General features: G+C 37.5%; 1 protein-coding gene across 4 annotated transcripts; it reads right to left on the reverse strand.

The window, feature by feature from the left end:
* Positions 1-1175: 1175 nt before the first annotated feature.
* On the reverse strand, positions 1176-23936 carry sgms1a (sphingomyelin synthase 1a). Of its 4 annotated transcripts, none has more exons than XM_055029899.1 (6): positions 23854-23936; positions 8002-8841; positions 6811-6928; positions 5221-5374; positions 4093-4259; positions 1176-3463 (listed from the first exon to the last, which is right to left on the reverse strand). In XM_055029899.1, the coding sequence occupies exons 2-6, from the start codon at positions 8613-8615 to the stop codon at positions 3287-3289; spliced, it is 1230 nt and encodes a 409-aa protein (XP_054885874.1). In that variant the 5' UTR covers positions 8616-8841; positions 23854-23936; the 3' UTR covers positions 1176-3286. The 4 variants fall into 4 exon arrangements, with proteins under 4 accessions (XP_054885874.1, XP_054885873.1, XP_054885872.1 ...); XM_055029898.1 differs by having other exon boundaries at positions 8002-8844; positions 23854-23919; XM_055029897.1 differs by lacking the exon at positions 23854-23936 and adding an exon at positions 23186-23375 and having other exon boundaries at positions 8002-8844.
* Between the last annotated feature and the right edge of the window lie 995 nt (positions 23937-24931).

Genomic DNA, 24931 nt, shown 5'->3' on the forward strand with positions numbered 1-24931 from the left:
GAAGGGCAGCATCAGCAGATCAGTCAGGAGTAGCATCCAAAGATTCCTGTGCATTTTTGAGTCACATTCTGACAGCAGCAAACTGTGTGATGCATTTAGCTGAACAAACATCTACTGACCTCAGAGAGGTCAGTAGATGGTTTTACATCAATCATAAAAAATGAAAAGAAAAAAAATAATTTTACACCTGTACTGCAACATTTTTTTGAACACAATTGGATTTGAATTGTGTTCACTGAGGATGTTATGAGAATACATGCATCGGTTATATATGACCGATGCATGTTTGGAGGATGAACAAGAGATCTAGAGAGCAAACGGTGTCACAGGGCCGACTCTATCCAATTAGCCCATGTAACTGAAGTGACTCAATGTCCCCATCTACTGGCGTTTAGTGGATCTGTTATGACGTCATCTTCTCGTAGCATTTATTATTTTAGCAATAATTGCATAGAGGGATGGGGTAGGTAGCTCCAACTTTTTGCTAAATCAAGTACAAAAAAAATGTTCATCAAAATGCAACTTTGATGAGAACTCCAATTCTACTTGAACAATTTACCGTGGTTGCAGATGTAATCCCGGAGGAGCCAATTCATTCTCATCAGAATCCGACAACCTTCAACCTCAGCCAGAATTTAAATGGTTGGCTCTATTTGCAACTGGAAATTAGTCTGAAAAGACAGGGAAAGACATTGACATTTTAGAGATCATTGACTTTACAATGCAGCTTTTATTATAAAATGCTCTCAAAGCCACCCATACTTTCTCTCATCCTGTGTTGAAATAATCTGCTCTTCTATGAGCTTTCCAGGAAATTTACAACTTACAAAATACAAAATGGAAACCAGTAAATGCCTAAGACATAATTTGGCCTTTGGAAAATTAATTATAATGTAGTTTTGTGTTTATGTTATACATTGTACTCTGAATTATGTATACAAGAGTAGAAATCAGTTGGTTCACCTAATGTTTTGGTATTTTTACACTAAATGAAACTGTCAATCCAGGAAAAACAAGAAAAGCAGAAATTGTTCAGCATTGGTACTTTAACCCCCAGAAACAATTATTTAATGTAAAGACAGTCAAGTTATACATTGACCATCTTTTTCAAACTAATTTCAATTAAATCCATTTTAAAACGGCAACAAAAAATGTCTTGTAAAAAACTTACAGTATGCTGATAATAAAACATACTTTATTGTAAAATGTTTTATTCAAAAACATTCCAAGTAGATTCCTTTACCTTACCATATTTTTACAAATATGTGGCTTACACACACACACACACACAAAAACAATGATATAAAGTGAGTGAGAACAGAGAAAAATGCAACCAACTAACTTTTCTTTGAGCCAACATGAAAAACCAAAAACTTGACTGGCAAATTAAATAGAGCTTTCATCTTAGTCCAGACATTCAATCTAAATCAGAGAGCTGTTTGGATTAAATGGCATCTGAAGTTCAAAATATGGCTATCATGAAAAGGGGTCAGAGGCGCTGGTTCTTTTTAAAAGCTGGGAGAATCTTCTCAATAAAAGTGAAATGATTTGGACTCTGAAAAGGCTGGTTTCACTTTTAAAAACAGGGGGCATTTTCTTCAACAAGAACTTGTACAAATAGTCATTCCCACTCATTTGAATATTTGCCTCATCTAAAGTTTAGTGCACATCTTTGTCATAAAAGCCACTGAATTTGAAATTAAAAGTTCTGCAGCAAGAGTCAGGTCTTCTCCTACACAGAAAGACATAATACTTTTACAGTTCAGGCTGTTAAGCAAAGAAAAATAAACAACAATGCATGATTTGGATGGATATGAACACATTTTCACATTCAGGAAAAAACAAAAACACATTAGACATTTATGGTTAAATAAATTATCAGTTCTATGCAGCAGCAATCTAAGATTGTTCCCCACAAATAAACTCCAGAGGATTGTTGATGCAAAACTGAATGAGAGCAGCTTGAAAACCAAAAAAAAAAAAAAAGACAGATGCATATAAACTAAACTAAAATTTACATGGATACATTTGGAAACATTTCTTGAAGCTTCATTGTTTCGTGTTGCTTCAAAAGCGTTCGGCTTCTGCACGTCAATGATGTGCTTTGAAACCGAGACTCCAACTGGGCAGTGATGGAGGGGATCAGCTGCAAGGACGCACAAGACATGTCCGGATCCAGGACAACAACTCTTATCTCTGGCACCTGGGAGATCATCTTTCATCGGATGCCCTATTAGGAAGTGGTGATTTTCAGATAAGCTCGTCTGAGAAAGAAAGTTAAAATTAGCATCCGTGATCCGGCTTTTGAACAAGGCTCATGCTGGTTCAAGACTGGTAAAAACAGAAACAGAAGATATGTTCTAAACTTAAAATACAATTAACAGTCTATTTTTTTCTTCTGTTAAACGGATGTGGTAAAGCATCAGAATACTGAAATCACTGCACTTATATTTGGGAAGATCAATCTTCTGATAAGGCTAAAAGTCATCTGGTTTTTATACATTCATAAGGACAGGACTTGCAGTTACACGGGAGAAGGGTCAAAGATCAGGGGTCAGGGAACCGCGATGGGGTTAGGACAGCAACATGTTGTAGTTAAACCGTTTGACAATCAGGCTGAGAAAGGCACTGGGTTTATGTTATACCACATGAAACTCTTACACTCCATCCATCCTCTATCCAGCTTGAAAAAGATAAAAATCTAAAAAAGTTTTTTTTTTTTTTAGCTGGAGATTATTTTGCTATTGAAAAATAAAGTCTGACATATTTAGAAAAAATATCATCTGCACCTTTGATTAATTTCAGCAAGGAGAGTTTACCAAAAGCAAGCGGCTATAAAAAAAGAAAGTAAAACTTATGGCATTCTGGTTCTCAAAAAGCATCTCTTTGACACGGACTGGACTAGGAGTTTAGAAACAGGAAATTGTTGATACTTTTGTGCTGAGGGGAAAAAAAATTGAGCTTTACAAGTTTATTAAAATGACACATCCACTAATACTAGCAGAAATTTTTGTGACTCATTCCCACTGAAGTAAAACCAAATAAATTAGTGTGCTTACAAAAACTTGCTGAAATGAAAAAAGGACAACAGAAAGAAAAACTAAATGTTTAGATGGTCACAGTGCCACCCATTTAGACTGGGAAACTCCTGTTAGTAAGGGTGAAAAGGACAGCTCTACATGGAACGGTGCCGTGTTGCACAGATTGAAACCAAAAAAAAAAAAAAAAAGAAATAAACATAGCACTTGGTAAGTCACAGTCCTCGCATGCTTCAGCTCCACGGGGGTCACTGCGTGACCAGTCGTCTGTACTTCATGCCACGGTTCCAGTGCATCGCCCGCACTGCGAGGGGCAGCTGGTAATTCCGAGGAACCGTGCCGTTCACGTTCTCTTCGAAATACTGGAAGAGTTTGTACCACCACACCCGTGACAACAGGTTGCTCTGTGACGTCTCCTTCAGCGACTGAAACAAAAGGACAAACACGAAGGCTGTCAAAGATGTCACAGAATCGCTGATGTGGATTTGATTTTTTGACAAATTAGCCGTTATGTCAAAGTTTAACTCTTGCTCAGCTGTTTGACAAAAACTATTACGGCGCAAGACTGACAGAGGGCGCTCTGGTCTGTAACTTCTCAAGTTTCACTGAGCAACATGAAAATACACACACTTTCTATATTCTGGAAGTTACGGAGCCCCCAAGAGGACATGGGGAATTTTTTTCCTTATGCGTGAAAGAAAAAGGTTTTGCGAGGGGGACGCAAAAGTTTTGCGAGGGCACGCAAAAGAAAAAAAATTCCCCACGTCCCCTAGGGGGCTCTGTAGGAAGTTGAGTTGTGTTGCATTAAATTTTATTGTATTAGAGATTTACAGCTGCACACTCCCTTGTATTGGTCTGTCACAACACTAAAAACATTTAATAATATACATTTAAGTTTGTGAATGACAGAAAACAGAAATATACCATGGCTTTGTAATAAAAAAACAAACAAAAAAAAAATCATCAGCAGTAAAATTTCAAACCGTGGCGAAAAGGTTCGATTTGGCTCATCACGGCCAACTCAAACTGATCAGGAATCACCCTGTGAACTCACCTGCTGGTTGGCTATCGTGTGGTACCACCAGAAGAGGCGGGTAGTGATGAAGTATGCCACGACCACGTCCACAGTGTAGTGGTCGTGGGCCAGGAGGATGCAGAAAATCCCAACGGCGCTCAGTGCCAGGCAGGCCCAATGGTACAACCAAAAGCGCCTGGGGGAATCTGAAAGGGACACAGATCAAACAAACACAGAAGGGAAATTTTATTCCACAATGGAATACTAATACCATTATTAATTAATTGTTCTTGCAGTATGTACACTACTGTACACATTTGTGTGCAAGTGGATATATTTTTCTTGTTTGTTCTTTTTTTTTTCACCTACTAAAAGGTATAAAATGTATTTTTTTTCTTTTATGGCTCAAAATGAAGTAATAAATAATAAGTGAATAAAAAATTATGCCAAACGTCCAGGTGGTACAAGGCATCAATGGCAACATGACTTAAAAGTTGTTCTACTTTTTAACCACTAGATGTCAGATCTGCATCAATTAGATTTATGGACACACATGCTGGACAAATACTTGACTTCCTTTCAATAGAACCTGTAAAAATGAAAAAAGGACTGTGTTCGACACCACAACTAAAGGTGAAACATAATAATCTAATTAAAATATCAAGCTTCAAATGCTGAAGCTTTCTTTCACGAAGACGGATTCAAGCAAAGAAACTGATCGGCCCAAACCCCCACAGCAATGCAAACCGAAAAAAGCCTGATGAGTAACAACAAAGTGTGACAGCACTATGTGTGGTTACAGAAAAAGTGCAATTCTAATAGACCGAAACCAAACTTGCAAAGAGAGTATGTTGGTGGTGCAACATTCCCTCTCCATCTTTGCTACGTCTACACTTCCTTGTGAAATCCATTGCTAAAGCAAACCCAAACTGAAACCATAAGCACCACCTGTGGCAGTGAATTTTTTTTTCTTTAAAGTTCAAACACCAGCCTATTAAATTTTTTGTGCAAAAATGTTTAAAACAGAAAGAAGTCTGACAGCTAGATTGTGATGGAGTATTTCTAAAACAACCTGTATACAAGTACACAGAGGTCAAAGATGACTTAGAAGCTAAATGTCCTCCATCTCATCAGTCCTGACAAACACATAGAAACAAAGCGGCTTACACTCCTTGATGAAAAGGAACGTGAGCGTTAACATGACAGTGTGGCCGCTATATAGATAATCTCCACACATGGTGTGGGAGCCTGTGATGGAGAGGCCCCCGCCGGCGATCATTTTCATTATTCTCCTCATCTGTGCCTCCCTGTTCCCGAGAAGCTGAAACACACAGTCACACAGTAGAATGTTAGAGTAAAAGAAGAGTAAAAACCAAACAGAAAAAAAATGATGAAGACATAACAGTTGAAAATAAGAACGTTTGATTTCACTTTCTAAGGGTTAAATGACAACATCTCAATTTCAAAAACACATTTTTGAGTAAGAGCTGTAAGTGAGCCCTTACAAGAGATGTTATTTCTTACAACACAATCCAATCAAAACAAAGATGAAAAAAATCAAGTTAATGCTGCACTGAAAATGTTGCTGGACAAAAAGAAGTACATTTCTTTTTTTTTTTTTGGGAATTGACCTCCTAACATCTTCTATGAAGAGCAAAGTTGTGCAATCTTCTTAAAAGCAGAAAACTATGAGTTATAAAGGAAGCAGTTGATTTCAGTGATGAAACATCTGGTTCAAATTTTCATCCTTAACCAGGAACTGAACCTTAGTATCATTTCCACTTTAGGTTCATGTTCCTCTTCCCAAATAGACAGTGGTTTAAACTCATATTTAACATGACAATGTTTCCCGCAGTATATGTGTCTTAAGAAAACCTTTTTTCTCATTTCATAGCCACATTCTCCAGCTCCTTAGTATTTTTTGTATTTCTCCATGTTACAATCACACACCGCTGTTTTAAATAGGATTGTATCTAATAAACCATCACAAAATACTGCATAACTATGAAGCTGAATGAATTGATACATGGCTTCCGATGTTCATTTTAGAACAAGAAAAATCATCATCCTACCTGATCTGTATTTGAATTCAATTCCCTTTAATCTGATCAATAAATTTAAAGACAACCTGTGCGTTTAGTAAGAACACGAAGACATACATTCATTGACAATAGGGAGGAAACCCTGAAATTGTTCTCCATCCAATCTGAGAGTTTGAGCCATTTTGCACAGAAGAATAGGAACAAGATTTAGTCTACAGATGTATCTACGCCAAAAAACCTGCAGCTACAGGCTACAGGTCTAAAAATAAATGCACACCTCACTTTTAAGCTTTTTACTTGATAAAAAAAAAAATAAAAAATCATAGTTATGCACTACTTTTTGTTCATCTTTTGCATGAAATTTCAGTAAAAACCCAGCAGTTTATAGTTGTAACATGACAAAAGGTGACAAGGATCAAAAGATATAAACATTGCTCCAAGGTGTTATGTAAATAATACTCTTGAAAAACTCTTGAAAAACAGTAAATGAGTGCAATCAAGCAAACAGAAACCTATACAGGTAAGTAGGAGCAATTAAACCTGTTATGTAATCAAAACCTCGTGAAGCAACAACTCAAAGGTCTTTGCCACCGAAGCTGGGCATAACTTAGAAATGTTTAAAGGAAAGCGTGAAGAAATATTTCTGAAATTTTTTTTTTCTTTAATTTGCCAAAGTCACTTGCTTTTAATTTCAGACACAAAACAAGTATTCTACCTTTGGTGAGCACTTAAAGTGCATCCCGGGAACCGGAAGAGTTGTGATATACATTGTAATACATCTGTAGAGATAGAGTGTTCCTACAATGAAGAAGAACCTCCTGCCTACAATTGATCTGTGAAGAAAAAGAAACGAAAAATGATCACAATCATGTCCAACATAGCTGAGAACAGACACATGCCAGTATTAAAGGTACTGAATTTACAACTGCAAAACCGCAACAAAAGCTCATGTCCTTCAACTACATCTTTACAAAACAGACAAACTGGTCTGACTCAAAATATTTCCTACAGGGAGAAATGTGAAGAATCATTATATGGAAACCTGCACACATTCCTCTCTTCAATGTAAGTGTTTTCAAACTATGAATTCTAAAAGCAGGTAGAAATCACAACATTTCAAACTTTTCCAGTATAAAATTCACAGGTTTCCCAACATATTCTGAACATTTATAAAACATTTACCAAGTCAGGCACCATAATTTGTATGTTGCCATCATAAAAAAACTGCATAACTGCTTAGCTTCCAGTAAAGGATTATTTCATAGATTTTTATTTCACTTTTGTATTGATACAAAGACATAAAATCTGATCACTCATCCTAAAATCTACAGGATTTAAGATGTCTCACCAACTCTATGATCTGTTATGTATTTAGTGCCAATGCATTGTTTGGAATCTCAAAAAAAAAAAAACAGACTCAGTTTAAGTCCAGTTTCAAGATGTGATTTAAATGGGTCAACATTTAAATCACATCATCAAAAAAATACTGACACTGCACATTTTTGTGTCAGTAATGGGTTAGTTACAAACAATAAATAAAAATGATCAGTAATTGGTGGTAAAACAAATATAGATATAAAATAGCCATTTTTTTATAATTCTACTTTTGTTGGCATAAATAAGATAATGAGGACTAAAGTCCAACACTCAGTTTTCCCTTTTTTATATGTAAAGGTAAAAAAATATATATTTTTCCTCTTTTCAGATTTTTAAAGACTGCAGTAACTAATATAACTGCACTAAAGTCAAAACAACAGATAATGGCATAGATATAAGACTTGAAATAACAGCAATAAGACCATGTTTTTATTTTGAGCAAGCACTGTGAAACTGTGGGATTGTGACAGACCCAGGCCTATTTTGGAGGAATAAAAGACACGCTGAGATGCAACTTGATGGTTCGTACCTGTGCTTAAGAAGCATCCACTGTATCAGCCACAGGGCCACCAGCAGCATGCCGTTAATCTCGCAGATGGAGAAAGCCCATTCACGCCTGTCGAACAGGTCGAAGAACTTATCAGGCAGCGGCGGAGTATGCTCCTTCGGAGGAACTCGTTCATGGACCACTGAAATGACGACACTGGTGGTGACGAAGCACACCACAGCATAGATGAATGCTATGCCTGTCTTCCCCCACTCTGTAGGGAATGGGGAGCGAGTAGGTTCTATTGTTGGCATAGGAATGTGGATCATCTCCTGCTCAGAGTCTTTCCTCCCCAACGTGCCATTCCTCTGAGGCTTACTAGTTCCGTTGGGTATTCCCGCTACATGCCCGTTTGCGTGACCGTTTTTATGATCCTCGATGTGAGTCTCTATCCGGAGGATCTCCATCCGCTCCAACAGCCGCTCCCCACCGTCAGGTGACACCCTCGAGAGGGGAGGCACCTTGAAATCTGCCTCGGTGAGCCTGAGGAGAGCGGGGCCGTCTGTCTGACGGAGAGCATCGGTGTACTCTGGTATACCCTCTTTGCTCAGCCAATCAGAAACATCTTCTGCCGACCATAACGCCACCTTCTTCATCTTGAACCGTGGTGAGGATTAGGAGAGTCCTCAGATTAGAGGGCAAAGTTTATAGGAGGAGCGGCCGACTATGAGGCAGTAGAAAGACATCTGCAGTTCTGACACATGGTGCGTCTTTATTCAGAGGGAGTCCAGGTTCTTCTTGACATCTGAAAGAGAAGGAAGGCAGCCGGGAGTCTCAGGAACAGACGGCTTTCTTCACCTCAGCAGTTTCTTCAAAGCAGCTCTGCTAAAAGAAGGACAAACATGTGCATGTTATATTTTAGTGATTGAACGTAATAGCTATAATTCACTAATAAATATCAACAAGTAATCCAGCTATTTTTTTCATTTCAGATACTGGAAAAAAGAAAGGCAAAATCAGTTTTGTCTATTCATTAAACACATTAACAGTACCAATGACCCCTTGTGCGATTGTCCTGAGTTCATTAGAAGTCACACACAGGTTATAAAGAAATATGTTTTTGTGCAGAAATTGGGATATTCCAATTTCCTAAAAATATTGTGCGTTAACAATATGCCCCGGCTGCATCTGCAGCGGTGCTCTTAAGCTTTGGTGAGCTGCATACGTCAGCCATCTTCATTTGTCAGCTACGTCTGATTTCCAAAACAAACACGGTAGACAAAGTGTCAGCGTCAAAGAAGCCTGATTGTAAAAGGTTCCCAGAGTTTTCAAAGGGCAAAAGATCTAAAGTATGGGTGTGAGTCACGATGAAGGGTTTTGTTTGTATGTGTGGTTTTGCGGTCTGCCACATTTTCCATTGAATTTCAATTAATGACTTCACCGAATGTCAGATTGAAGAGCACACTGCCTGCTTCCTTTAGGTACAAATGTAGTTCACTCTATCCAGATCAATTTTTTGTTCAGTTCATTGTTTGTTCAAGTTTTATTTTATGAAATGCAATAAATGTAAATGAAGTAAAACTTGCTTTTGGTATTAGGAGGTCAATCGGATATTTAGATTAGTTTAATTAAAAAGTAGGCATTAGATTACAAAAATAAGAAATACAGTAAGTCTCATTAAGATACTAACCTCCTAAACTACTTTTTAAATAGATGTTACGTAGACTTAAGAGGCCATAAATTGCTAAGCTGATTCACTCAGACGCTGGTACAAAACGGACATCTATTAATAAACAGCTGGTGTCTTATGTTGTACACATAAAGGTAAATCTTAAAAGAAGTGCAATATTTCTTGCCAGTCATCTCAGAAAGTGAAACAGTCATTATAGAGACTCATTACAGAGTAAAATAAATTCTAGCTCTTATTTTTGTTTTATTAGTGATTTTCTCTGTCAGGTAACTCCCTCCAAACCCCTTAACCCCCCAAAAAAATTCAGTCTCTCAGAAAATTTGAATATCACAGACCAATCAAAAATGGATGTTTTATGCAAGCACTAATGTCAAACATTGGCAAGGTATGCATGTTTTTATGCATTAACTACATGACTGGGCCCCCTGTTGCATGAATTACTGCACTGGTGCATAGATGAGATCAGCCTGTGACACTTGTTAGGTGTAATGGAAGCCGAGATTGTTTTGATAAGCTGCCCCCAGGTAATCTGGCTTGTTGGGTCTAGTTTCTCATGTCTTCCTCTTGACGAGAGCCCATAGGTTTTCTATGGGGTTAAAGGTAAGAGGAATTTGCTGGCCAATCAAAAATAGGAACACCATTGCCACTGAGCCAGCTTCTGGTACTGTTGACAGTCTGAGCAGCTGCCAGGTCCTGATGGAAAATAAAATCAGCATTTCTGTACAAATTGTCAGTGGAGGGAAGCATGAAGTGCTCTAAAATTTTCTGGTCGACGGCTGCATTGACTGGGTTTCAGAAAATAGTTGACCAGCAACAGCAGATGACATGACACCAAACCATCATTGAATGTGGAAACTTCACACTGGACTTTCACCAGTGTAGATTCTGTACTTTTTCACTCTTCCACAGACCCTGAAAAAGAGTCTGGTGGGAGCTCTCAAGTAATTATGAGATCTCTGAAAAAACTGGTGGCTTGACAGCCCTTTGAAATCTCAAAGGAAATTCAGAATTCACGTTAGTCTGAAAACAGGATCATGGATCACAGTCCAACAGTCCATTTCCTGTTCTCCATAGTCAAGGTAAGATGTCTCCGACGTCTGTGTTTCAGGAGTGGTTTAACAGAGGGAATGAGATATTTGTAGCCAATTACTTATATTTGTCATGAGCTACTATGATGAAGCCCGTCACAAAGATGTGGTGGATCTTTTGGAATGGAATTCACTAGATAGTAATCTCATGCCTGCGGTTCTCCTTTTTGGTACTGTATGTTTTAGTACCCTTCTACTCAAGGCTTCTCAAGGCAGAAGCCTTCTATTCAATTTTCTGTTAATATACTTTGATACTAAGATATAACAACCAGCTTCTTCAGCAAGAACCTTTTGTGGCTTACCCTCCATGTGAAGAGTGTTGACTGCCTTTTGGACATCTGTCAAGACAGCAACCTCCCCAGGTTTGCATAGCCCATTGACACAGAGTGAGAGACCATTTTAAGGCTCAGGAAACGTTCGAATGTATTCTGAGTTAATTCGCTGATTTGGGTGGACAACTCACTTACTCCTTTCCACAAACCCAAAACTAAACTGAGGACAATGGGGAACAGGGCCTTCTCCGTTGCTGCTCCATGTCTGTAGACCTCACACTCTGACAGCACCACAATCCACTGACTGGTGTTAAAAAAAACTGACTGTTTTTAAAACATTTCTTTTTGGCAAAAATGTGCTTCACTTTCTTCAATATGTTTTAATCTCTTATTTATTCATATATTTAGTAATTTTTGTCGATTGTAATTGCTTGGCATTTGCATTTTAGACCTTTTGTAGATATATTATATCTTAAGATATAAAAGGCATTATAAATAGTAGTAGTAGTAAGGTGTGAAACCATGAGTTTCCATTAGCAGTTTTTTACAGTATGCCAATTTTCCAAGACACTGAATTTTGATCATCATCTTCAACCCATTATCACAAAAGTTACAAGAAACAAGGCTGGGTATGTTTTACTAGGATTCTGTGTAAAATACGAATTTCTCTTTCCTTGATGACTGAAAAGAAATATTATACTTTTAAGCAATATTCAAATTTTTTGAGATGTGCTTGTAAATGAATGTAGGAATAAATGAAAGAATTGGAGTAGGAAATGAATTTATATGAAGAAACATAAATCAAAATGTGAGGTCAGTCAAGATTTACGGCTATGCCAGGAGGTGCAATATCTTCTTACGGAATCTGAGGAAACTGAATAAAAAAAGAAATGTCTTAGGAAACAATACATCACATATAAAAGGCATAGCAAAGGTAATATCTTAAAAATAAGGCACAGTGCACATTATATCTCGATAGCAACTATTGAAAAACTTTTGTTATCAACCAAGCTTTGGCTGGGAGCTGTGCAGACCAGTTCACGTGCATTTGTCTTCATTCATAGCAACGGGCAACCTTTGAGATTATTTTGAGATTTATCAGCAAAGTAAGTTACAATGTGTTGTCAATGCTGCCAACTTGGCTAATTATGTTGTACTTTTTTCTTACAACCTGGTACATATTGTTACATTTCTGGGTGAATGACAGATAACAGATTAAATTTTTTAGCATTTAATCTATGAGCCAATTTTAATCACACCCAAAAAAATTATTTTACTTTATTATCTTTATTAAAGCTTTCAAAATTATTACAAAAAACAATATAAAGTAAAGCTACAGTATGATAACTGTAGCTTTACAGTGTAGGCTTTGTGGTTGCTTTGGTCGTCACCACAAAGCCTACACATTACAAGTTGCAGGCCCATGTTAAATCGAGCAAATTCTAAGTACTTGAAGGAGTAAAATATAGTAAAGAGACAAAATGTCTCCAATGAGAGTGCACTGAGACTTCAAAATCAAACTTGTTGTGGCATCTTTGGTGTTCCAGTGCACTTTTAAGTTTCAAAATCAAACTCAGACCATGCACATTTCTGTTTAACGTGGTCAAACCTATCGACTTAAAAACGCTTTTGTCGTAATGTAATGTTTACCAAAAAAAATCCATTACACTCAATCGTAAGCTTTATTTCAGTAGGTGGCTGTATTTATCAAATAGGCCTTTAACGCTGTACTTTTAGTCCACCTTTTCACATGACAAGTCGCTTCATGATTTCAAACAGGAAATGTCCTTTAATTTTACTGTTTACTTTTCAGTTCCTCCCAAATAGCTCTTATAAAACTATTTGTCTCCAGCAAGACATCAGTAAGCATAAATTATGTTCACATCCATTACAGACTGTAGCATTAGCTATTTGCTTCAAATGATTTTGATGATGATTCTGCAAATTCGTCAGCCTCTAAACAAAATGATTTCTGATTTATAATCACCCAGTTCTGTAGTCAAAATATAAGAAAAGAAAGTACAAAAATAAAAAAATAAAAAATATAGTGTGGTTTGGCCCACTCCAAACTCCAGGCAACAGCTGTGGACATAGAGAGGAACTAGAACATCTGTTGCATATCATTCATTTCCAGGCAGCGATTGTCAGTGGTAGACCCAGGGTGTGCTTTGCTCATGTGCGGGGGTGTGTGGTTGTGGGGGAGGTGATGATGAGCTGTAGATGAGCTCTGATCCGCAGCTATGGGAGGAGATAACTGGGTGTATGAGGCTGAAACCGACTGGTGGAAGGATCCTATAAGTCAGCAAGGTTGAAGCTGAGCAATAGATCAGCAGCCCCGCCCTGTCAAAAGGGCAGCGATCCAACCCATATGCATCTGTACGGCCGGGTCTGGGCAGGCCTTAAGCGGCTAAACACATTGGCAAGCTGGACGGTTGGCAGAACAAACTGCACACAAGCACCTGATCTCACCTCATTTCTGTTTCGAGGCCTGTTCAGTCAGACCGGTTCAGTTTCTACAACTTCACCTGGATTCAGAGTAATGTCACATCGCAGAGCTTATGTGTTACATAACAACCAAAAGAGAAAAAAATAAAGCAGATAGTATCACATAGTATCACAATATAAAATAAAGTGGGTTACATAACAGTGGGTTATCATACTTTTTCTTTTTTTGGTAGGAAGAAAAAATAAAAAAATCAGTCCATACTGTGCATCTCTGAACTCAGTGGAATGTGAGCAAGAGCGAACAGTATTCAATGAAGATAAAGAACACGAGTGACGGTTATCTATTACTTCAGACCGTTACCACATCATAGATTAGTTGTCACCAAGTCAGCTGTGAGAACGACCTTTGCTCTATGAATCAGCTTAACGCTTGTTGCGCAGAAATAATCTCCTTCAAATAAATAGAAAAACAGCCCAATTCTGAACCAATAAACAACCTTTGAAATTAAAAGGTTAAATAAAATACTTTGGCATAGTGTTCTACAAATTTATAGTTGTTGTACTTTGTAGCTAAATATACAATTTTACATGTTCTTATTATTATTCATATTGAAGAATTTATGAAAGGTGGAGAGATGGTGCCAAACGTTTTAATTTACACAAGCTTTTATTTACAAACAATTTACCACCAATGAAAATTCCTTCTCTACAATAAAAAAGAAACTAAAAGAAACTATCTGGAACAGACGGAAGGAAGTCTAATTATGAAACCTGTTGCATTTTAAATAAGATGTTACTGACTCACTGGAGCGCTCGTCTTTTGCCTGTTTAACTTTGTGTGCTGTTTAACTAAAGCACACAAAGGAAGGTCTATAGAAAAAACTCTATTACACTGAATACGAAGTTCTTTTTACATCAGTGACATCGTTCACTTGGACACGAATGCTTATACTACTTAAGGAAATGACTGTTTTTTTTCCCTCCCCCAGCCTCACTGCAATAAGGTACAACCCTCAGAGCAAAGCAAACACAAATAATGAAAACTGGATGAACAAGGGCTTTGAAAACCAAAAATAGGCTGTCAAACAATGCCTTTTTTTTCTTTACGCAATTTCATCTATATTTTGATGAGAATGTATTTTCTCAAAAGTTTAACATGTATAAGTAAAAGTCAAAATAAAATAGAATTTGTTGGTAGTTCATATTCTCAGATTGAATGCAGTTTTGATGAACTACAAAACTACAGAGGAAAACTAACTGAACCTAATGACGTTTTGTTGCTTTGTTCAATACGGTGTTTCATGTCCTCATGAAAATAAACTTTTTGAACCTTGATTTTCTTAAAACCTGAAAAAAAGCAAATGCTTTTGATCTCTTTAAACTTGTAAAATTTAAAGAGATCAATCATATTTTGACATAATTGGGACAGAGCATCACATGAGCCTTATGTCGTATACTTTAAAGTTAATAGGTTATTTAGGATTTAAAATGTGATTTATAAAACCGGCAGTAAGGATATCAACAGCAGTTAATCAATTGGCACTATAAATATAAACATGTTAAGTACATTTGATGATTGCAAATACATAGTTGGAAGCATTGCAAGATGGAAATAACTAGAAAGTATTATTAATGGATGGTTCGAAGAAAAACAGAAGTGTGCTACTTTATCCAATAAATTTTCCACTGCTTAAGGTTTGGTGTGGCTGAGAGAAAGCTGCACTCGTGACATCATCAGGAAAAGATTCCACTCAAGAGCAACGATCCGTCAATCTGACAGCAACATAAACACCCCAGGTTTAGTGGATGGATTGGGACTGGCCAGCCTTGTTACAATTTAATACAGTCAATGAAAATGGCTGAAATCAAGAGTTGCTCCACCACAAGCGCCACTTCTCTTACTCCTAAAATACCTGACCTCAATTTGAGCTGAAAGTGGCACATCAGTCATAGTAGTGTGTTCCAAAATCTCCTTCCAGAAATTTATCAGATCAAGCATACTTACCCCCTGAGAGAAATCCATGATTATGGTATGTATGCGGCTTAACGTGTAAAAGTTGATGCTCTCCACGTTTCACCTTTATTTTCAAAACTTGAGCGCATTTGTTAACATGTTTGAACGCAAGTCTGCAAACCACACACAAAACACATGGGGTGCAGAAAAAAGGTGAACATTCTTTGGACATGAACACTCTAAAAGGCAGAACAGCAAAGGCATAATATGTTGAGAATTTAGCACTCAACCAAAAGACTATGTTTTTTGTGCAAGTCAAACTAAGTCTTCCACACAAAAAAACTCAAGCTATGTAAAATATTTCAGAAGCAATAAGTATTGCTTCTTTGATTTAAATAAAAGTAACTTATTTTGAACACTGTTTTAGTGTAATCACCAAATAAACAGTTTTCTCAGAGACTTGCTTTTTGTATTTCTGACATTTACGGCAAACCATTTTCCGTTTGAGATACGACTAAAAACTGAGCTGAACTGAGATCAATGTCTGCACCAGCATCTGAAAAGTTCTGGTGGCGTCCTGGTCCTGAACACTGAAAAAAAATAAATAAATAAAAATACAAACCTAGTAGACCATCCCTTGCTTAATCTTGTGTGGTTATCTGAATCCGACATTATCATAAACAATCAACTATCCATTTCTGTCACATTAAAACACACGTATGATATTCCTTCCAACAGGAACCAGTTGTGAAAACAAATAGGCCAACTGTTCTCTTTGTATCTCATGTTCCTGAGCTCTGGTCCTTTTCTTTACTAGTATCCACTTTCAGTTTATTTCATACTGTGTCACACCAACAAAAGGTAAATCAGACGCTCTCACCTATATCCATTTACACTTGGCATACAAAATACTGCAATACGTGGAGAATATGAGGTCAATATTGACATAACTGGGCCAGCCAGGCTTATGTGAAAGACAATATGGTTACAAATTAACTCTGTATTTTTCTGTGACTTACAGTGGCTCAGTCACAGTTTTTGAGTGAAAATATGTCGCTGTAGAAAGTTTGAGGAATTCAGAAAAATGTAAAGTCACCATGTACAGCCAGTTCTTAGAAAATAAAAATAAAAATACAACTGGTTGCATGACGGATCACATTTTTCTTTCATTTTAGGACCTTTAAGCTAAATAAATCTACAAAGACATGTTGCTCCTCAGGTACACGTCACCAACAACTAGTGAAGTGTGTGTCCACGTTTTCTGTTTTTTGCTTCAACGAAAGCAAAAAACAGAAAACAGAAATATCTAGATGAAATGTGTTTTCTGAGAATGCTTTGAAGCTACAATTCGCTGTTTGCAACCAACAGACAACTTGACTCGCAATTCTTTAACAATTTAGCCGTGGGCCGGTTTAAAGCAGAAACTAGGTACACATTCACTGTTAAAGCCTGTTTTGTAAGGTCACAGTGTCCTCAGTATTTGCCAAGAATGGATTCTTTAAAAAAAAATTACAATGTAAAAAGAACAGTTCTTGAGCACATGGAAGTCTTTAATTTAAGTGCATGTTGCTTGTGGTTTAACTTGAGCAACAGATCACACCTTACATGTGGCTCTAAGCAACTGGTCGATGTTATGAGCAGTTCTGTGGAAAAACTACACACTTCTCAGTAATGTCCTCAAAGAGAAACACATTTCTACAAGGTAAAGATTAAAAACCCTAGGAGGCCTTAAAGTTCTTGCAATGGATAACCCAAGATTATCCATATTTTTTTTTATCAGTAATAACAGATTAGTAATTTGCCCAACATTTCAAGGCAGCAAGCAGTCTTATGTCATCTTATGTGAACATTTCAACACTTCTGTTTTCATCTTTTGCTTTTGTCATAATGAAGTAAGAAAACCAGGATCACACAATGAGGTAAAGTAAATCGCACACAAGCTAAACTACTATGACAAAACAATACGCTAGTTAAGTTAATTAATGTAATAAAGGACTTGTTCATTTCAACACACAACAAGCACCATAACAAGGATGCCAAGCAACCAGACCATCTACTGATGAAAGAAAAGCCCCCGGAGCTTTCTCAGAAACTTTTAAGGATGCGAGACACTTAAAAGCCTAAGAGGAGTAATAGACTACCACCCCCGACCAACATTCAGCTGCATGCCGCTTAGACGCGTCAGAAAATATAACTAGGATGGCACACAGGGGACCTATCAGCAGGAAATAATTAGGCAGCAGTGGATTATTTAGTGCCCACAAGAACAATGGAGCATGGAGGCTCTTCTTGACAGCTTCACAATGACTTTGTATAAAAGCTCCCAGTGAATTTTTCACAACTGATTAAAGGTTATGAGATCTACAACACTGGATATTTTTCTTTCTTCAATGAATCTAATTTAAATTAAAATCTTCAATGTCTTAACACTGAAGATTTTAAATGTTTATGGGAAGAAAAAGTCCTCATCAGTTCTGACTCTTATATGCAAATAAAATCCTGTTGATTTTTGTTTTAGTTCTGAGTTTCATAAACCTCACTTAATATGTGAAAATTGAAAAAAACTTTTTCACATTCTTAAATGGAACACGAACTCGCTGTCCCAAAAGAGAAGTGACATCAAGTGCTGATTCATTAACATGTGTTGTAATACCTCAAAACTTTGATCAACTTACATGTGTTTCTTTTTTTTTCACTCACTGTTATCTTAATAACTTATTAACTCTCTCCATTTTTTCAAGAAACATCCACCCAGGTTGAAATTATTACACAAGTACAACTACCTAAACCTAGAACCACAAGGAAACTTTATCTGCACATTATTTTGCACTGTGTTCTTTTTTAAAAATGGGTTTTTATGAACGCGGCAGAAGTTGGGGCCATGAATCATCCTCAGACTGTTAGACAATTGTTTTACACAAACGGTTTGTACACATATTCGCAAAGGAGTGGGAGGAGCAACTCAAACATTCAGCAGACTCAAGCAGGGAAGACGGCAAAGCGTGTTTTCCTGTGACAAGCCCTTAAAAAGTAGCCACGGTACAGATCTGACTCCGGCAACACAGAGGACGGAAGCAGGGAGGGGTCTCCTTCAACTGTCTGCTTGATTTCCTGTGCTCTGAAATATTGTGCTGTCCTTGAATAAAGTGATACAAAGCAATAAGCTGTGAAAGTTCCACTTTCGCAATCCGCTCCAGTTGAATCAAGATCTGCATGTGTGCTGTGTGAAAATGAGCAGCCCTGCGTGATTCAAGTGAATGGGGAAAAGTAAAGCCTATTTAAGCACCCTTCTGAGGTTAAATGACACTGATTCTTGATTTGTTAGCTTCACTTTTGTTGCTCTGTAAAAGGTGTCAACAAACACCAAAAGCTGTGAAGAAATGCTTTGAAAGATAAAATTAGATATTTTGGTTGGATTAAAAGACCTTCTACATCCCTTCTGTGTTCAATGAGTCTAGGTTCAATAAATGCAGATTCAAATCAAGTGAGTTTTGAAAATGTAGCTCACTGGTAAAAAATAGCACTGTTAGAGTGTTACTTGGCATTTTAACTGCACCAGACTCATTCACACTTAGCAAATGGTGAAAGAAACTTCAAAACTTGTTGGACTGTGCAGGAACTCAGCACTCCAAAGGAAGAGTCTCAAACACATATGAAGCATAAAGCTTCATAATCACAGTTCATTATATTGAAGATTCAACTCAAACAGAAACTAGAGTGCACTCAGAGAGACCTTACTTCAATGACAAATAAGTAGAGATTTTAATATTTCAGGTTCTCCTCACACACCTATTATCACCAGCTATTATTCTTTAATTAACACACTGATCAAACTACTCAAATTGTACACCTTTTGTACTCCATGTTAAAATCAAAATCAACCAAAATTGAAACAGGTCTGACCTTAAAGCGGAACTGGCTCGAAGAAAAGCTGATTGACGCAGCTCGAGTTGAATCCCTACATCAAGAATGATATAAAAGTCACAAACTGAATAAAGGACAAGATTCATCTGCTTCAAAATGTTTGTTTTTTAACAAAATGTCCCTTAAGCACACAAACTTGTAGCAGAGTTTACCATCCGAAGAAATGCAACGTTCCCAACCCAAAACTACTATTCGAAACTTGAAATCTTGATGGGAAAATACCTAGCTCGGGTTCAAACAGGTTAGACAACAGAGCTGGACAAACAAGCAGGTCATCAGTTCAGAAAGAGACTCCTTTCTTTAATTCCTTATTAGAGAGAATTAAAGAAGCTTTAAAATCCAATCCAAAACAATCTTGTATCCAGTTATCACTTTCTCTTTGTACTAAACACATTAAGTATGTACAGTTCATCTACTTTTCATACTAAGCTGTGTATGTAAAGCCAACAGGCTGCCTCACCTACTCATTTATTTGAATTTAATCCCATATACTGACATGAACTCATTCAGCAAACTGATATAAAAGCCTCAAAGCCCTATTTGCCTTGCACTCCAAAAGCAGTTGTAGGCACCAGAAATAAAACTGGGACATGTGACTAACAGTAAAGCTACGTGTGTTTCTAATGATGGTGGAAGAAGCATTGGAGGAGACCTCCGGCTCAAATCATCTCTCGTCAGCGATCAATCATAAAAAGATCACAGCCATTAGGGCTGCAGAAGCAGCCTGAAATGCCACTTCAGTTCAGAGGATTTATCATACTTGCTAATATAAAATTATTTTTTAATCCAGAAAAAAATTAGCGTTTGGAGCCAGATGAGCCCATTAGCTTTAAAATGTCAATTTGTTTTGAACTCTAACCTAATTAGAGGAAAAGAACGGCGCACTTTGCCATCTGTAAACAACCTAAAGAAGAAAAAAAAAGCAGCAGGATCTGGTCTGGATTATAAATGCCGTTCTTTCAAAGTGAAAGCTGCTATCCAAAACAGAAAAGCAATAACTGTTACCACTGCTGCTAATATAAAACACCTAAGGATTATTTAAGCTACATTAGTTCTAGAAAACATGTACATAATACACAAACTTAAGACCAGACATTGGCAAAATTTAGCGGTTTTCATTTATTGTGGAGATATTGCAAAGCCACATTTTTGTTTTTACAAACTTGCACTAGAAAGAGTTAAAACTATAATACCATTTAATCTGTGCTCACAACTTGCTTCTGTAACAGATTTACACACACACACGCACACACACACGCACACACACACACCACACACACACACACACACACACACACGAGGTATTTGCGAGAATCAATGTCTTGCCCAAGGATGTTTCAACAAGTAGACTGGAGAAGCAGACAAATATGTAAACCATGCAAGCCATGGACCACAAAGCAAGAGGATTTTTAAAACAAAAACACTCCACTGTTATAAAGGTGATTGAATGCCAACAGAGGTCAAAGACTACACTATGTGACTAAGGAAGATCTATTAAAAACAAAAACACAGCTGTCCCCCCCCTTCCCCTTTCCTGTCCAAGTCAGTGTTTGGTCTAAACAGCCGTTGTCAACTGACAGTTTTTCAGAGCTGAATCACACAGCGTACAGACAGCTCATTGTTTCCACTAAAACTGCTGCTGTGCCACGCTAGTCCAGCGCGACCCTCTCTCTTCCTCGCTCGCTCGCTCTGAGCCTGACATGATTTGGGCCGGCAATACTGCTTTCCAGGCTGGATACAGTGACAACAATAACCCCGCTTTTCAACATTTTGCCCTTTTGACACAGTCCGTCTCACACACACACACACACACACCACACCCACACACACACAGTTTGTGAATGTGAAGATTTGCTTTCTCACCACTTTCCCTGATGCACAGACATCTCTCTGTTGGTTCAGATAACAGCCTCCTTCAACTCATCTGTGTTTGTCAGTCTGTGTGTGTGAGTATGCTTTTGGGGGCAGTCTTGGAATTAACCACTGATATCAGGTTGTTCTAATAAACATGCAACAATTATTTTGTTTAGCACATCTGTAATCACTTTCGTCCTCTTTCTCAAGTCGAATACTTGTGTAGACAGAGTTGTGGGTGAAAAACTGCTTTATCAGTTTTTCTGGCTTCAAAACAAAACTTTAACCACTGCTAGTTAAATAGATACAACTACTTAACTAACTATTTTAAAGGATAGTTCAGAGCCTTGAAGGAGGGTTTTGTTGAAGGGGTGCAGTAGTAGATCTCTCCTATAGCAATGCAGCTAATAATTGGTCAGAGAGGAACAGAGACTAAACTAGACACCTACTACCTTGAAATTAGTTATATAAGAAAAATAACACAAAGTTTATGCAAATGCTTGAATCTTTAAAGGTTTCATGTTTGAATTTCCACCATCTCCTACTTCAACTTCCTGTACATGTTTGCTTTTCAGTTAACCACCCAAGATGGTTTAAAGAATCATAAAACATCATTTGTCTTTCCTGAGTTGTTTCAAGCTGGTAGAAGTCCGCTCTGATTGAGCCCCCTTTGGCTGAGGATTTATCCTAAATGTACTGAGCCACAGGGTCATCTCCGTCAGATAAAATAACTACTTTTAACCAGAGATCTGTCTACTGTAGTGTAGCAGAGAGCTACTATGAGAAAGGCCAACAACGTTTTCAGGTTTTCTTCCAAATCTGACCTCTAAGTTACTAGTTTGCATCTCCTCCCCCCATTTCCTTTTGAATTTTAAATCAGAAAGCAAACTGACAGTTTTTTTGCTTTTGTTTTGCAGAGGAAGTAGTATTTAGTTCAGAAATGACAAAATTATCCTCGTTTACATATTAAAATAAGTGATTTTCTTTGTTCAACTCAAAAATAAATAATAATAATAATAATAATAAAGGCTTTGTGCATTTAATGAATAGGAAAAATAATTCTGATTATTAAATATTTGAGCGAGAGTCGATCAATACAAATACGAGGTGATGATTTTGTTTCGGGTCACTTTATTCTGCTTCATAAACACACAATGCAAATGTGACAGTATCAAATTACAAGAAAATCTATTTTAGACTTTAGTTGGATGTTTTTGGGGGGGATTTTTTGCTGACGTTAACATCTTGGAAGAGCAGCGATACAGAACAATATGATCTAGAGTTTAGAACCTAAGTTCATAAACCTCATAGTGAGAAGAAGACACAGCACAACTATAGAAGAAAAACTTTGGTTAATGAGAATCAGATCAATGTCAATGGAATATCAAGAAATAACATGGAGACTTTATGTTTTCTTAAGACCACACTGGCCTGTTGATCACAAAATTGTCCCGGGGTTTTCTTCCTGAAGTAACATAAGAAAGCCAGAGAGTTGGGCTACAAATGCATTTAAAAGAAAGACTACTTTGCATATAAATGTTACAGATCCACAAGCAAATTACAGTGGCAAATAGCTGTGCAGGCCTATTATTTGTCTAAACAAATAAGAGCACATATTTGTTTATGCAGATCAAAAACCAGTATCTATGTTAGACGTGCTAAAAATAATTAGTTATGCTGCATTCTATATATTAACCAGCAACACATGCATCGTTTCTGAACCCATTACAATTAAATAACACACAGAATATACTCAAAAGATTCAGCTTACAAAATAATGCTCTTATCAAAAAGGAAAAAAAAAAGAAAAAGAGAAAACTTAACAGCATTCATTATTTTGACATGCACATCTCTTTCAGTCAAGCATTCACGCACAGAAGTGCCTCGTTAAATGGTCATTATTTACCCTGTGGATGATCAGTACTTTTTGAAACTCTGCTCTAACGTATTGCTTCTCAAGCCTCGTTCACAGCAATCAGTCCCTTCCAAGAATTCACACCTGTAAGATTCCCGAAACACAGCTGGTGGAAGCGCGAGTGCGTGAAAAAAAACACGCGATCCACGCTCACGCGTCGGACGCGGCTGGACGGTGGAGGTTTTAAGGGCTTACGGTCTCATCCTTCTAAAAATAGATAGCAACGCTCGCGTCTTCCAAGACCACAGCTAGCTTGTTAGCTGTAACACAACACAGATTCACAGCGAGATTTGGGGGTCGCGGTATAGCAACCAAACTATTAACTATCGTGCCACAAAAATCCTATCTCGTCGCGAAAACGTCATTTTAGTCGAGGTTCAGCTCGGGCCGGGGCCTCTTGTATATCCGGCTGCATAGGGATTAGTAACGATATGAAGGGATTGGGGTTTTTTTTTCGGCAGCTGTTGAAATGTTTCCATTCCAAGGCCAATGAGGAGTAGTGGCTAGCTAACGCGGCTCCTTCCTTCTAAACCTACTGCTCTGATAAAAGGGTTAGCCTTTAGCACAATGCGGGCTATGGTTATCCCATAAGTTTGTGCTATAAAATAGTTGCCGCAATAACTACCTCGATGCGACTTGCTTTCTAAACCAGTTCCCCCTCCCCTCACACAAAGCCAAGAAACCTCACGGGAAATGCAATGTTTGTCTTTCTGGCGAGGACAGCGGCAGGTTTTTGCTTAATATCACCTTACCTTTGCGATTTTTGAGGGGCTTATCAAAACGTCCAGGCCCCCAACGCACAGTGATAAGGAGCCTCTTCTGTAAAGTCTGTTTTCATGGGTAGGCGGTTTGAAGAAGGCGTCATTCCTGCTGCGTTCAAGTGCTGCCGAAATGTGGGATTCACCACATTCGTTACGGAATAGAGCAAAAAATTTAAAAATAAAATGTCATGTCACGCAAATCCAGCGACGTAATTTACTTTTAATATGAATGACGTGTAGTATAAATTACACACCACAATATATTTATTTGCTCTTGTTCACTTGAACGCTAATGTGTATTTTTTTTTAATCCAATTTGTTTATTACACGTGGAGGTAATGACGGTGGCTCACTTCACCTGGAGCCACCTGCTGGCGCAAGTTTTAAATATTCCCACACACACTACATCAGTTTTACAAATGTGATAGAATTATCCTTTCAAGAAACTTAAAAATTGTACTCAAGAGTTGCACTTCAACACAGAAAAAAGTAGAAGTGAAAAGTTAAGAAATTTCTTAGGCAAGCGTAAAAATATCTAACAAGAAAGGTGACATAAGGACTTAATGCTGTAACTGATCATAACATCTTAAAATGATGTAATCAGATGGACAAAAAAAAGTCATGTACAACTTCAGGTATTTTAAAGCCTTAAATAAAAAAATAACTGAAATAACATAATTACAAAATACATTTTAAGTAGAAGAAACACTTTTCCAGATTATTTTTTTTGTCATGTAAAACTTCTGAAACTAATACAATAGGGAATGTTGGAACAGGGTAAAGAACATCCCTTTCGGTTAAAACATGTTTGTTCCTCGTTTAGTGAAGACGCTCACAGGGATTTGAGTTTCCAGAGACTTTACTCAAGCACGTTGACAACCTAGAAACAGTCCTGAACAGTTAACATAAACAAGCACACACCCAGGGCAATTTAGTGTCACCATATTTCCAATGAATGGACTTGGGAACAAAGTTAGAGCACTTGGACAAAACCCAGACATCCACATGAAAAACATGGACTCTCCAGACAGAAAGACTCTAGGCAAGATTATACCCCAGGACCTTGTTG

Source organism: Poeciliopsis prolifica, unplaced genomic scaffold, assembly GCF_027474105.1.
Source record: "Poeciliopsis prolifica strain line A6 unplaced genomic scaffold, Auburn_PproV2 SCAFFOLD005, whole genome shotgun sequence".
Lineage (NCBI taxonomy): Eukaryota > Metazoa > Chordata > Actinopteri > Cyprinodontiformes > Poeciliidae > Poeciliopsis > Poeciliopsis prolifica.

Bases quoted from the DNA above. Each gene is read 5' to 3' on its own strand.
- sgms1a (XM_055029899.1), bottom strand. From the start codon at position 8,615: ATGAAGAAGGTGGCGTTATGGTCGGCAGAAGATGTTTCTGATTGGCTG. The intron at 6,929-8,001 runs GTACGAACCATC...TTTTCTTCACAG, and splicing joins TGGATGCTTCTTAAGCACAG to ATCAATTGTAGGCAGGAGGT. The intron at 4,260-5,220 runs GTAAGCCGCTTT...TGTCCCTTTCAG, and splicing joins GTTCCTTTTCATCAAGGAGT to ATTCCCCCAGGCGCTTTTGG.